Raw genomic sequence first — 16229 nt, 5'->3', positions numbered from 1 at the left:
ATTTTAATATGCTGATTTGCTGCTCAAGAAACATTTCTGATTTTTATCAATGTTGAAATCAGTACTAAATATTTTTTGTGAAAACCAAGATACATTTATTCTGTACCGTGATATTTTTTTTTTGTAATACACTATTTTTGTATCAATGTAGTCTTAATTGTCCCTTTTGATCAATTTAATGTATCCTTGCTGAATAAAAGGCATATTTTTCAAATAAAAGGCAAAATTATTCATATTTTTTTAAGTAAATCAACTTTTAAAAGTAACCTGATGCTTCAAATAACGATTGTATCAATAACATTGTTACACCAGTAGGTGGCGACAAGTGACTGTTAAAAAATGTGTGATTGAATCATTAATTCAATAGATTTGTTCAAAAACACTGATTCATCCATTAATGAAGTGAAGTCTTGTCACTTTATGAGTGAGTCATTGAATGATTCATTCCATTTTTTCCCAATCAATTATTCAAATTGATTAAATATTTTATAAAAAACTGCAGCAATTACCTTTTGTCAGAACCTCTAGTAAATTACATGTTATATTGTTTAGTTGTCTATTCAGAATCGTGGGAGAATCGTGATCTCTATTTAAGAAACCAAACAAAAAAAACAGTGATTCTCAATTTATCCAGAATCGTACAGCTCTAGTACTTACAGGTACATCATGTAAGTGGATCTTAAGGGCCAGAGTTGAGAACCCTTGTCGTAGATGCTTACTGTGTTTATTTGAACATATTTCTATCTGTCAGTATCAGTTACACACATTTGTTATTGAATCTGCTTTCCCTCACTCTTTCTCTCTCTTGTTTCTCTCTCTCTCTCTTGAAGGGGTCTGGGGTTCACTATTGCTGTTGTACTGGCACTGGCCCTCATTGAGAGACCGTCCTCTCTAACCTACACTTCGGACATTCGTTTCAAACCCAAGCCCTGGGAGCCTCCCTGTGGATTGACGGAGGGGATTGAGATAGTCTGCCTTTGTATCTTCATCCTAGATGTCACTGTGAAGGTAGAAATCCAGAAATATTCAACTGACCACTGGGAGAGCATTAAACGGGTCATTTAGAGAGCCTCAATCAAATCTGATTTTTGTGCATATCTGATTGAAATCTGATCAGACTTAGCAAGTGTGCACGGCAAACAAGCACATGAAATGGGATTTTTACAAATATGTTTCGAGCCACATACACATGTGGTTTACTTTGAAATCCTATTCAAATTGCATTTCTGTAAATCCGTTTCAGTCTGACTGCTCTGATCGGATTTTGTGTGGTTTATGTGACTTTCTCACGCAACGTAAGACAACATCTGTATTGCAAACCCCTCCATGTTGCAGTTGTTGTTGTTGTTTTTGGCATATACCTACCAGCGCAACGTCATTGCCATAAAAACCAATACAGATATTCTGAAAAACAAAAGAGCGGCATGGGACACACAAATTGGATCTGAACAGTTGTGATACACAATTTGGACAGTTAATCATTTTAGATCAGATTCCAATTGGATAGACAAATAATCGGATTTGGACTGACTGTGTAAATGTAGCCTAGGAAAATGTTCAAGTTGCTTTTTTCCATTTTTGGTGAACTATCCCTTTAAAGTCAGCATGAAACAGAAGTTGCGATAGTCTTTTCTTCTCTATTGTGCCTATATCTGAGTGAAACAGATTCTGGAACAAGAAAAAATGTCGGGTGGGAGCTGATTTTGTCCAGGGGAATTGATTGGATGGTTGTGGTTTGCTATTGGTGGATCTCATGTGAGTGACAGGTTGCCCCGCTCCCTCGCTCCAGTAATCGTCATCAGAGAAGAGATGTCGCTTCGAGAGGGATGGGAAGTTATTTTGATTCTAGATTACGAGGGAACATGAATTTTAAATATATAAACTCAATATTCCATTAAAACCAAAAATTGTCCATTTTGATTTCATGGTGACTTTAAATTGACCTTTTTTCTGTTGCCATTAATTTTGTAATGTAGCATACGTTGCTTAATATTGTATTAAAGGATTAGTTCACTTTTTAAAAAACTTTTGCTGATAATTTACTCACCCCCATGTCATCCAAGATGTCCATGTCTTTCTTTCTTCAGTCGAAAAGAAATTAAGGTTTTCACGTTCGTGACTCTCCTGTTCGAACTCGTTCATCAAAATGAACAAATCTTTTTTCGAGTGATTTAGTTCGTTGAATGAACGAAATGACTCGAAAAAAAGACTCGTTCAAAAATAACAAATCTTTTTTCGAGTCATTTGGTTCGTTGAATGAACTAAATGACTCGAAAAAAGATTTGTTCATTTTAATGAACGAGTTCGAACAGGAGAGTCACGAACGTGCATCACAGAACAGAGCAAGGCGAGCATTTGTGCTTATAAAACTTAAAAATTTTTATTTATTTTTGAAATGACCGATCGTTTCGCAAGATAAGACCCTTATGCATCGTCTGGTGTCGTTTAAAGCCATTTGAAGCTGCACTGAAACTGTCATTTGGACCTTGGACCGTTTGGTACCCCATGAAGTTCATTATATGGAGAAAAATCCTAGAATGTTTTCATCAAAAACCTAAATTTCTTTTCGACTGAAGAAAGAAAGACATGGACATCTTGGATGACATGGGGGTGAGTAAATTATCAGCAAAAGTTTTTTAAAAAGTGAACTAATCCTTTAAGTGTATTGTTTGTTTTGCAGAGCTATCTGATAGGATGGGAGGAGTTTCGTATGAACAAATGGCTGATTGGTTATGTAATAGTGATTGCAGCATCAGTTATTGATTGGATGTTGAGCATTAGCATGATGTGCAATGAGGTGAGTACAAATCTGCTTATTAATCGTGCCTAGCCTACACTATAACAGCAGTTTTCAAACCGTTCCTGGAGCCTTTCCAGCACAGTGTATTTTGGATGGACACACCTAGCTCAGGTCATGTAGCACATGATTTAATTCAGCTGTTAAATAAACAAAGGAGACATCACATGTACTGCTGCAAAGTAGGCAAGATTCCTGCGTTGTAGTATATTAGTATATTATAGTGATTCCAAACTCTTAACACATGGAGGACTATTAGCATCACTTAAAAATAAAATAATTTCTGTATTCAAAAATGTAAATTGTAAACAATTTTTTTTAATTGAAAAATAATAGCCGTATTTAAAATAAAAATAAAGTTAAATGTGACAAAGCAATTCATTCATAAATCACTCCTCAAATTGACAGATGAAAAGACCCGTTTAAATAAAATAATTTAATCGAAATTCCCCAAATGTGATCTGCCCAAACTCAAATAAATAAAGAAAAGGTGTAAAATCTTCATAGAAATAGAATTCTTATTTTTCTTTCAATTAAAATTAAACAAGGAGAGGAGCTCGAACACATAATAGTGGAAGATTTCTCACAAAAAATACTTTATTTTAAATGCAAAGATAAATATTTTCGATTCATTGTCTTGACAGACAAAGACAATAGAACACCTGATTCTATTTATATAATTAATTTTTACCTTATTACGTCCAATTAATTAATCTCAAACATTTTATTTTATTTTTAAGCATGAATAAAATAAACAGTTTTAAATATGCTTATTTGTTAATTTCATGTGATTTATAAAAAATTATTATTTTTGAAATTATACATTGACAACTGATTAAGTAGTACTTTACAGTCCACCAGAAGGCATAGTTAACCCATATATGAAAACTAATAATTCACTCATTTGAAGAATTGAAAATTGTAAGTCATTTAAATCTTGCACTCACCTGTCACTCTCAAATCTCATTTACAAATTCACATCAAACATGACATGAGGGAAATGAAATGAAATTTCCATTTTTGGGTGATCTATTCCTTTAAACCAGGTGTGTCCAGTCCTGATCCTGGAAAGGCACTGTCCTGCAGAGTTCAGCTCCAACCCCAACTAAACCCATCTCAACCAGCCAGTCAAGCTCTTAATAGGACAGTCTAAACTCTGCAGGACAGTGGCCCTCCAGGGCCGAGTTTGGACACCCCTGCTTTAAAGTCTTCAATAAGTAAACACTGAGCATGTCTGGGGAATTGACCCAGGGTTGACTCAATCAGCAGTGGACCGATTGTAATATTGCCCTGTCATTCTGTCCCACAGAATATGAGAGTCAGGAGACTGATTCGCCCATTTTTCCTCTTGCAAAACTCTTCCCTCATGAAGAAAACTCTAAAATGTATCAAAAGGACTCTTCCAGAGATAGCAAGGTCATTATGTTTTTGTTTTTGTTTTTGGGGGGGGGGGTTCCCATGGGGGCCTTCTTATAATTCCAGACTTATTTTCACTTCTCAATTTGAATGCCGTCTCATTCTAATATTGCAGTTTTAAAATAATGACAGTAAACATTGACCAATAGTGCTCTCTCTATGTTTCTCTCTTCCTCTTTCAGTGTCGTCCTGCTCCTGGCATTACACCTCTGCATATTCACCATGATTGGAATGCTGATATTTGCCAAATCAGATGTAATAAGTGCTCACAATATAATCTTTGCCAAATAACTCGTCCCGTAAGATGGATTTTGGTTGATCGGATCACAAGTAGACGAGGGAGACACATTCCCGTTTACACCTGGTGTTTTAATCCGTCTCTTTTGTCCACTTTAACCACTTCTGTCCTGATTTCTTCGAGGGGAGGGTCTATGTGTGGGTAAATGTAAGGGCTTTTTCAGATCTTTCGATCCAAGGAAGAAAAATAAGTTCACGCAATTTACATATGAACACGGCCAGAGACAACGGAAAAACATAGAGAGAGCATCAGCTTTAGTTTCTGCTCTGAAGCCGCAAGACCAGCCGAACGCTGTGAGTGTGTGTTAGAAATCAGGAATGGTGTTAGAAATCAGAAATGTGTTTGGTACTTTTTTTTATCTTCAAACCAAACTTGAGTTTTCAGCCGACAAAGTTTAAATCCCGTCAGGGTAACGCGCTTCCCATAATGTTCACACATTAGATCAGTAGACGGAGAGAAGAGAAGTCCACATGAGCGTTTACACTGAAAGTAATCCGATTAAATGTGTTTTCCACTACCTATGGAACAGTGGGGATTTCTTTAAGACTGCAAGGGAAGCTCGTCTTCCCCTATAATGTCAAAAAATTCATGGTCAAATATGTACTATTGTGTTAACATTTTATTGACTAAAAATGCGTTTGAACACGTATACATATAGCAGATCGGCTGACTCGATTTCCTTTTCATTCATTCCCTGAGCGTCACAGTGCATTTCCCTGTTGAAGCCCAGCGTACATTGACTTCAATGGGGCTTTGAACAGTTTTTTTCAGTGCTTCGAAACTAGACGGTCATTGGATAAATCTGCGATTATGCCCCGCTGGACTCAGGGCTTCTGCGTGATGATTGGACGGTCTGTCGAAAGACTGCATCTCCTTTTGATTGACAGCGATTTTGTACTATAAAAAGTCGCTGATGCTGAAGCTATTCGAGCTCAGTCCCATCGCGGATTTTTCAAGTGTAGTCGAAAGACAAACTGCTGCAACCTATTTCTTGGTATTTGCTTGGTGAAATTGCTAGGCAAGTTTCATCATACATTTTACACAATTATACACCACATTCCTAGTTTCAGTTGAACCTAATTCCCACATTTCCTCCGTCGAGTTTAATATATTTTTTTAGATCGTTTGTTCATTCATTCGTACAGTGTATATATATATATATATAAGTATAAATAAATGAAAAATTTTTATGATGTAGGCCGAAAATGAGCTTTACTTCCCCTCTTTGAAAGACCAGCAGCCGCCACTGCTCTTGAAGTGGTTGAAAGTGGACAAGCTCAACCTGTATTTAGTGTCGTCCACTTGTGATCCGATCTACCAAAACACATCTTTATACCAGGTGTAAACAGAGCCTAGAATTAATACTTGTGGAGGAGAGGTGTGCTATTACTTATCTTAGCGATTAGACCAGGGGTGTCAAACTCAGTTCCTGGAGGGCCACGGCCCTGTTGAGTTTAGCTTCAACCCCAATTAAACACACCTAAACCAGCAGATCAAGCTCTTCAGGATTACTGGAAACTTCCAGGCTTGACATGTGGACAAAACTGAAGATTTTCACTGGGCAGAGAGTAAAATGGGCAAAAAAAGTCACATTGAAAGTCATATCTGGAGTCCAGAATATGGAAGCTTGTGTGTGGGCTCTTTTGACATAAGCCAGTGAGCGGCCACATTGCAACCATGCAGATCTCCCTTGTAGAAAACTGTTGAAACCACGTATATAGCTGAACCACACAGCTCAGCAAACATACAGCACTCGTCTGCAACACACTGGCAGCGAGAACCACTTTCATTTCCTTCAGTAAAAGTTACAAATTTACTAAATGCATTATCTGGAATTATTTCATCCTGCTGTTAGAGGGGCTACTAACATCTAACAACCTTTATATTTTGAATCATTTAGCCGACACATGTATTTAAATTAGCTCACAAATAATAAACAATGCAAATTCTCCAGTTGACTTATTCTGTGTGTTTCTGTAGGACGCTAAGAAGAATGGAGAATGGGAAACATACTTCAAAAACCTGCCAAAAGGCCTGTCTTCTCTGCTAGTGCTGCTCACCACCGCCAACAACCCTGACGGTACGTCTTTATGTGACTGTAAATGTTGCTGAAGTCTATCAGGAGGTGCGACTCTCTGAATGACTCAGTAATGTTTTAGATGTTCAGTGACACTGATGACATTTTGCCACTGCTGTGTCGAATTCTCCGTCATTTCTGGCTCATTGCTGTAGAAGCTGTGAGTCATTGGCTTTAACCACATGACATGATGTCTTGTGACTTGTCTCAACGTTCTGTTAAACTTTCACAGGTATCTGTGTGTTTTAAATGTGAAACCACACCAATGTCCTTCAACCTTCTCTTGTAATCTGTGTTTGTAATCCCAACATGTCTTTCTCTCAACAGTCATGATTCCAGCATACTCTCTGAACCGTGGCTATTCTATATTTTTTATACTCTTTAGTGTGTTTGGTAAGTTTTCTGGCACTCGGGATGAGTTGCACTGTAAATAATACTTGCGTTTATAACTCTGCACCTGCATTAAACATTGACATTTTTTATTGCTTCTGCCAGGAACGTATTTGCTGATGAATCTAATGACGGCTATTATTTATAACCAGTTCAGGGGATATTTACTGGTGAGTGACGTCATCTTACATTGTTTTTTATTATTATTTTATTTTAGGAATTTGTGGCTTGTTTATTAGGAATAGTTCTAAATTCTGTCATTATTTCCAAATCCCAAATTAACTTTTTCTTCCATGGAGCACAGAATATATTTTGAATGTAATTTCCAAGCTCCTTTTTTTCTATACAACAAAAGTAGCTATGTTTCCAACCACCTATTTTAATTTGAATTTTGGGATATCACATAAAAAATCTGGATGGAAATGCCAAGATGTGCATACATTCTAAAAATGTGCATAAAAAATGATAAGACGACACACGTGTTGTAAAATATGATGGAAACACATTTACTGAATAAAATCCCTTGATGCGCAAAAACAAACAAACAGAGTATTTGATTGGACAACTGGACTAACCAGTGGGCCAATCACATTGCACAGCATCTCAAATGTTGGTTTGGTCATTTTGAAATGCCTGAGCCAAATAGGTTTAGCCAAGTCTGCGGTTTTCCCACGGAATTGGGCTACTTTTACACTTGCCACGGGTTATTTTTTTAAGTCTGCGGGTTGAAGCGAACCACAGCACTCCAGATTTTTACCCCCTGGAACGTGATTTTTACCAGGGAACCCACTGGAACACAATTGTGCTCGTTTTGGCCATGATTGGGTGGGTTTTGAATGGCAACTTGGTGGGTTTTGACACAAACCTGGCAACCGTGAGCCAAAGTCTGTCACCAAAATGATTAGGTGTAATGTCCTCACAGAAGTGTCTCACACAATTGAGATCACAAACATCAGGCATTTAAACGTATGAGAACATAAGACAGTGTTTATTGGGTTTCATCTGCACAATCGCACAAACAATTTATAAAAGAGCCATAGAACTTCCATTTTTATAACAGATATTTTGCACCAATTTCCCAAGTGACGATTTTGTTCTCCTGAACACATGGGATGGAAACGGTACTTTATTCGCAGATGTTTTATGCGATATTCCAAATTTGTGAACGTTAAATGTGCAACTTTAGATGAAAATGGGCTGAAAACTCCCAAAAGTGTCTTTTTTTCCAAGTCTTCTAAAGGTGATGATACACAGGGCAACTTTTTGAGCAATGCTGCTGGGCAATGTTGCCATAAACGGGCAACCAGATGAGACACAGGGCCCACGGCCGATCTAAATTATCCAGATAAAATTGTATTGCATAAAAGTGCCCTAGCAACAATCACTAGGCAAGATTGCCTAGCAACATTGCTCAAAAACTTGCCCTGTGTATCATCACCTTAAAGCCATACGTTTTTATGTAAAAGAGTGGGGTACAAATTCTTCAGAATTCCTCCTTTTCTATGAAAGTCACACACACAAAATGAGGGTTAGTAAATGATGACAGAATGTTAATTTTGGGTCAACTCTTGCTTTAATTATTGATGGTATGATCTGTGTCTAGATGTCAGTTCAGACATCTATAATCAGGAGGCGTCTGGGTATCCGGGCTGCGTTCGAGGTGTTGTGCTGTCCGGGACGAGGACACACCAGCACTCAGTCTGAAGGCCATGTGTAAGAACACTTCCTTACAGCTTTCTCTGCACACATTCACTCTTATTCCCGTCTCTGATCACATGACTGTTCCTGTTTCTGCTCAGGGAGCGAGTGGCGGTGAACATGTTTCTTCAGGTCATGAGTAGAGTCCACATGAAGTCTTACTGCAGACAAGCTGTTATTAAGGTGAGTATAGATTTGCAGAATAGTTTAATGAAGTAAACTGGATGTTTGCTTGACCCGTCTTCTGTTTCTCTCAGGCTGCTCAGCAGTTTCCAGACGGCTTCATCGATGGCGAGGCCTTCCAGAGGCTCTTTAATGAGCTTGACAAGGATTTTATGAAAGAGGTGTGTGAACATACAGTTCATATGTGGATCAGTTTACATTACAGTGTGAATCGAGACTCTTACAGGAAGTCTCTCTTTTTTCACAGTATGCACAAGTCAGCTGAATTAGAATTTAAATCATTAGATAATGGTTTATAGCATTAGATAATAGGTTTATTATTTAGTCCAAAACAACAACAAAATGGGCAAGACTATATACAGCTGTTTAAAGTTTGCATGCTTTAAACATTTTGAAAACTTTGGGGTAATTTGGGGACACTTAATATTCAACAATATTATTGATCTGACTGCATTGACACCATTATATGAGAACTGAACTTAGCTGGACGATGACATCACTGTTTTCTCCAGAGCTGCGTTATAGATAAATAATAAATAATATCTAATAATTTTTTACTACGGAAATGAATCAACACTGAACTGACATAAGCTGGACAATGACACTATTTTCTTCTAGATCTTCTGTACAGCTAAAACATACTCTGTTGCATAATTTCCCTTTTATCACCGTAAACCTGCTTTGAAACGATCAGTGTTGTAAAAAGTGCTATGTAAATGGAGACTTGACTTAATTAATGAAGCATTCTGGAAAAGAACATGCTATTAGGTCCATAAAATGAGTTGAATTCATATAATAAATATAATAAAAAATACATAAAATGGTCAAATAAATAATATAATAAATAATTATTAAATTAAATAATTTAATCCAATTATATAATTAAATAATATAAATCGCACCCCAATTTTTTTTTTTTCAGGTAATGCCCCACATGTTTTGTGTATGGTCATGTTTAGGGGTTTTCATTTTCAAATTCAAAGTCATTTGGATACTGGAGTGTAATATTTAAACTGCACTCACAGCAGAGTTTCTTTGAATTTTACTTCCTTGTATTCAAATATAAATTTCAGTTCTGCATCCTGTTTGCTAGAGAGTTGAATTGGAAATTAACATTCACTCTGGTTTTAATATTCGGGCGTCAACAGACATATGAAGTGTTGTATTTTTTGTCTTTTCCCTGCAGCATCCACCAAAGCCAGAGTACAGTTCTTCTGCCTTGCAGCATATCCAGTATATCTACAGCCACTATTATATTACAGTGCTGGGAAACGTTGTCGCTCTGACCAATGTCATCTGTATCTGTGTAAGAAACCTTATTTGCTTTTCACTTGCTTTAATTATCACATTACCCGTACATAAAGAAAGAAAAACATCACATACAGTTCCAGAATTCAGTCCATTGAAAATAAAAGTGATTATACACACCATAAATTATTTCTACAATTCATATCATTTAAAACCTGCATCAGGTTAGAACTTATATTAGCAAAATAATTGTATTATTCATTTTATTTAGTGAAAGATTAGAACATTATTTGAAATCTCAGGGGAATTTAGCTCACAAAAATACCTTACAATATCTTTGTTGATGTTTTGTTTTGAAATGGTGCCATCTTGTGGTTGGTATATGCATTCAAAAACGTATAACAATAGCTACTGAAAGGACTCATAGCTTGGACTACAATAGTCCATCCTGTATACTGAACACAAACCGTGCACTTGGTTGTTCTGGCTCTTTGAAACTTGAAGTTCATCTCTGATATCTGTTGTTTTTCTGCAGACCGTCTTGGTTCTGAATTCAGAGAAATCCGCATCGGAGAGGAATTACTTCTACACGGAGGTGACCGTCTCATGCATTGAAAACTATATATGCTGCTGCAATAATGAAATTTCATTTAGAAATTGTATTGGCTGGTTCAAAACTTTAAATCAAATCCTTTTGGCTGGTGTTTTTTTTTATTATTATTATTATTTTTTAGCAATAGTTGATTTATTGTGTTTTCTGAATTTGAATTAATATTAATGGGAATATCTTTTCTGTCTTCTAGATCATCAACTGTGCTTTCATCCTGTACTATTTAATTGAGATGTTACTGAAAATAGTGGCTTTTGGTTGGAAAGGTTACCTGTCTTTCAGGAATAACATTTTTGATGGATTTATCACTGTTCTCTTGCTGGTAATTTTTGTGATTTAATTCTATTTATAATAACCCTTGGATTTATGCAGCGTACATGCATGCATGGAATAACTGGAGACTCATTGTGTTGTTCTGTTATCCTCAACAGGCTCTTCAGATTGCCATATTAATCACATACAGGACTCCCTCTGAGGAAGTGTGAGTGTGTGGAATTTACTATCATAAGATCACTTTGAAAAATAAATGTTCTCCAAACGCCTTGATCTGATGTTTTACTCTCATTTTGACAGGGATCCGGTTCCAAAGCGTGTGATTGCTTTGTGGGAGATGGTGCGATTGGTCAACATGTTGATTGTTTTCCGTTTCCTCAGGATAATTCCAGAAATCAAGGTTGGTGACATTAAACACCTTGCTCACATTAAACACCTCGCTTCTACAAGCTGATACTACAGCTGTGGCTGAACACACTTGCACCATTGCATTTCTTTTTTTTTTAAATATAAATAGTTTCTAGCAGATCACTGTTTAAGCAAAATATTTGCAGAACTTATTACCCACTGAAAAACATAAACAAATGATAGTCCCACTTTATATTAAGTGGCTTTAAGTACTATGTACTTACATTGAAATTAATAATTTGATACAATGGACTTATTGTGTACATAGATGTTTTTACATTGTACTTATATTTTGAAAATACCTGCATGTAATTACAGCTGTAATTAATTTATGTAATTACATTTGTAATTACACAGTTGACCCTTCCCTTACACCTTAACTCAGCCTTAAAGATACCCATACCAACACACCTGACCTTAACCTTACCCGTATCACACACACCTGACCCTAACCTTACCTGTATCACACACCTGTCCCTAACCTTACCTGTATCACACACACCTGACCCTAACCTTACCTGTATCACACACACGTGACCCTAACCTTACCTGTATCACACACACCTGACCCTAACCTTACCCGTATCACACACACCTGACCCTAACCTTACCTGTATCACACACACATGACCCTAACCTTACCTGTATCACACACACCTGTCCCTAACCTTACCCGTATCACACACACCTGACCCTAACCTTACCCGTATCACACACACCTGACCCTAACCTTACCTGTATCACACACACCTGACCCTAACCTTACCCGTATCACACACACCTGACCCTAACCTTACCTGTATCACACACACGTGACCCTAACCTTACCTGTATCACACACACCTGACCCTAACCTTACCCGTATCACAGACACCCGAGCCTAACCTTACCTGTATCACACACACCTGTCCCTAACCTTACCCGTATCACACACACCTGACCCTAACCTTACCTGTATCACTCACCTGTCCCTAACCTTACCTGTATCACACACCTGTCCCTAACCTTACCCGTATCACACACACCTGACCCTAACCTTACCTGTATCACACACCTGTCCCTAACCTTACCTGTATCACACACCTGTCCCTAACATTACCCGTATCACGCACACCTGACCCTAACCTTACCTGTATCACACACACGTGACCCTAACCTTACCCGTATCACACACACCTGACCCTAACCTTACCTGTATCACACACACCTGTCCCTAACGTTACCCGTATCACACACACCTGACCCTAACCTTACCCGTATCACACACACACCTGTCCCTAACGTTACCCGTATCACACACACACCTGTCCCTAACCTTACCCGTATCACACACACACCTGTCCCTAACCTTACCCGTATCACACACACACCTGTCCCTAACCTTACCCTTATCACACACACACCTGTCCCTAACCTTACCCGTATCACACACACCTGTCCCTAACCTTACCCGTATCACACACACACCTGTCCCTAGCCTTACCCGTATCACACACACACCTGACCCTAACCTTACCTGTATCACACACCTGTCCCTAACCTTACCCGTATCACACACACCTGACCCTAACCTTACCCGTATCACACACACCTGACCCTAACCGTACCCGTATCACACACACCTGTCCCTAACCTTACCTGTATTACACACCTGTCCCTAACCTTACCAGTATCACACACACCTGACCCTAACCTTACCTGTATCACACACCTGTCCCCAACCTTACCCGTATCACACACACCTGACCCTAACCTTACCTGTATCACACACCTGACCCTAGCCTTACCCGTATCACACACACCTGACCCTAACCTTACCCGTATCACACACACACACCTGTCCCTAACCTTACCCGTATCACACACACCTGACCCTAACCTTACCCGTATCACACACACCTGTCCCTAACCTTACCCGTATCACACACACCTGTCCCTAACCTTACCCGTATCACACACACCTGTCCCTAACCTTACCTGTATCACACACACCTGACCCTAACCTTACCCGTATCACACACACCTGACCCTAACCTTACCCGTATCACACACACCTGTCCCTAACCTTACCCGTATCACACACACCTGACCCTAACCTTACCCGTATCACACACACCTGACCCTAACCTTACCCGTATCACACACACCTGTCCCTAACCTTACCCGTATCACACACACCTGTCCCTAACCTTACCCGTATCACACACACCTGACCCTAACCTTACCCGTATCACACACACCTGACCCTAACCTTACCTGTATCACACACACATGACCCTAACCTTACCTGTATCACACACACCTGTCCCTAACCTTACCCGTATCACACACACCTGACCCTAACCTTACCCGTATCACACACACCTGACCCTAACCTTACCTGTATCACACACACCTGACCCTAACCTTACCCGTATCACACACACCTAACCCTAACCTTACCTGTATCACACACACGTGACCCTAACCTTACCTGTATCACACACACCTGACCCTAACCTTACCCGTATCACAGACACCCGAGCCTAACCTTACCTGTATCACACACACCTGTCCCTAACCTTACCCGTATCACACACACCTGACCCTAACCTTACCTGTATCACTCACCTGTCCCTAACCTTACCTGTATCACACACCTGTCCCTAACCTTACCCGTATCACACACACCTGACCCTAACCTTACCTGTATCACACACCTGTCCCTAACCTTACCTGTATCACACACCTGTCCCTAACATTACCCGTATCACGCACACCTGACCCTAACCTTACCTGTATCACACACACGTGACCCTAACCTTACCCGTATCACACACACCTGACCCTAACCTTACCTGTATCACACACACCTGTCCCTAACGTTACCCGTATCACACACACCTGACCCTAACCTTACCCGTATCACACACACACCTGTCCCTAACGTTACCCGTATCACACACACACCTGTCCCTAACCTTACCCGTATCACACACACACCTGTCCCTAACCTTACCCGTATCACACACACACCTGTCCCTAACCTTACCCTTATCACACACACACCTGTCCCTAACCTTACCCGTATCATACACACCTGTCCCTAACCTTACCCGTATCACACACACACCTGTCCCTAACCTTACCCGTATCACACACACACCTGACCCTAACCTTACCTGTATCACACACCTGTCCCTAACCTTACCTGTATCACACACCTGTCCCTATCATTACCCGTATCACGCACACCTGACCCTAACCTTACCTGTATCACACACACCTGACCCTAACCTTACCTGTATCACACACACCTGTCCCTAACGTTACCCGTATCACACACACCTGACCCTAACCTTACCCGTATCACACACACACCTGTCCCTAACGTTACCCGTATCACACACACACCTGTCCCTAACCTTACCCGTATCACACACACACCTGTCCCTAACCTTACCCGTATCACACACACACCTGTCCCTAACCTTACCCTTATCACACACACACCTGTCCCTAACCTTACCCGTATCATACACACCTGTCCCTAACCTTACCCGTATCACACACACACCTGTCCCTAACCTTACCCGTATCACACACACACCTGACCCTAACCTTACCTGTATCACACACCTGTCCCTAACCTTACCCGTATCACACACACCTGACCCTAACCTTACCCGTATCACACACACCTGACCCTAACCGTACCCGTATCACACACACCTGTCCCTAACCTTACCTGTATTACACACCTGTCCCTAACCTTACCAGTATCACACACACCTGACCCTAACCTTACCTGTATCACACACCTGTCCCCAACCTTACCCGTATCACACACACCTGACCCTAACCTTACCTGTATCACACACCTGACCCTAACCTTACCCGTATCACACACACCTGACCCTAACCTTACCCGTATCACACACACACACCTGTCCCTAACCTTACCCGTATCACACACACCTGACCCTAACCTTACCCGTATCACACACACCTGTCCCTAACCTTACCCGTATCACACACACCTGTCCCTAACCTTACCCGTATCACACACACCTGTCCCTAACCTTACCTGTATCACACACACCTGACCCTAACCTTACCCGTATCACACACACCTGACCCTAACCTTACCCGTATCACACACACCTGACCCTAACCTTACCCGTATCACAAACACCTGACCCTAACCTTACCTGTATCACACACCTGTCCCCAACCTTACCCGTATCACACACACCTGTCCCTAACCTTACCCGTATCACACACACCTGTCCCTAACCTTACCCGTATCACACACACCTGTCCCTAACCTTACCCGTATCACACACACCTGACCCTAACCTTACCCGTATCACACACACCTGACCCTAACCTTACCCGTATCACACACACCTGACCCTAACCTTACCCGTATCACAAACACCTGTCCCTAACCTTACCCGTATCACACACACCTGTCCCTAACCTTACCTGAATCACACACACCTGACCCTAACCTTACCCGTATCACACACACCTGACCCTAACCTTACCCGTATCACACACACCTGTCCCTAACCTTACCTGTATCACACACACCTGTCCCTAACCTTACCCGTATCACACACACCTGTCCCTAACCTTACCCGAATCACACACACCTGACCCTAACCTTACCCGAATCACACACACCTGACCCTAACCTTACCCGTATCACACACACCTGACCCTAACCTTACCCGTATCACACACACCTGACCCTAACCTTACCCGTATCACACACACCTGTCCCTAACCTTACCCGTATCACACACACCTGTCCCTAACCTTACCCGAATCACACACACCTGACCCT

At 40.3% G+C, this 16229-nt stretch overlaps 1 protein-coding gene across 1 annotated transcript in view; it reads left to right on the top strand.

Moving 5' to 3' along the window:
- Positions 1-16229, top strand: part of tpcn2 (two pore segment channel 2) — a 31296-nt gene that overhangs the window by 4078 nt on the left and 10989 nt on the right. The window contains exons 4-18 of the mRNA XM_077201721.1: positions 831-1008; positions 2681-2797; positions 4107-4213; positions 4396-4468; positions 6492-6591; positions 6916-6981; positions 7084-7148; positions 8582-8691; positions 8778-8859; positions 8934-9020; positions 10046-10165; positions 10643-10702; positions 10911-11039; positions 11149-11198; positions 11291-11390. Of these exons, the coding sequence (XP_077057836.1) occupies positions 831-1008; positions 2681-2797; positions 4107-4213; positions 4396-4468; positions 6492-6591; positions 6916-6981; positions 7084-7148; positions 8582-8691; positions 8778-8859; positions 8934-9020; positions 10046-10165; positions 10643-10702; positions 10911-11039; positions 11149-11198; positions 11291-11390 (1444 nt within the window). The remainder of the gene's footprint in view (positions 1-830; positions 1009-2680; positions 2798-4106; positions 4214-4395; positions 4469-6491; positions 6592-6915; positions 6982-7083; positions 7149-8581; positions 8692-8777; positions 8860-8933; positions 9021-10045; positions 10166-10642; positions 10703-10910; positions 11040-11148; positions 11199-11290; positions 11391-16229) is intronic.

This window comes from Siphateles boraxobius, unplaced genomic scaffold (assembly GCF_051911475.1).
Source record: "Siphateles boraxobius isolate OS27281-9 unplaced genomic scaffold, OSU_SipBor_1 48, whole genome shotgun sequence".
Lineage (NCBI taxonomy): Eukaryota > Metazoa > Chordata > Actinopteri > Cypriniformes > Leuciscidae > Siphateles > Siphateles boraxobius.
The sequence above is the reverse complement of the archived record's forward strand: the minus strand, read 5'-3'. Positions and strand labels throughout refer to the sequence as shown.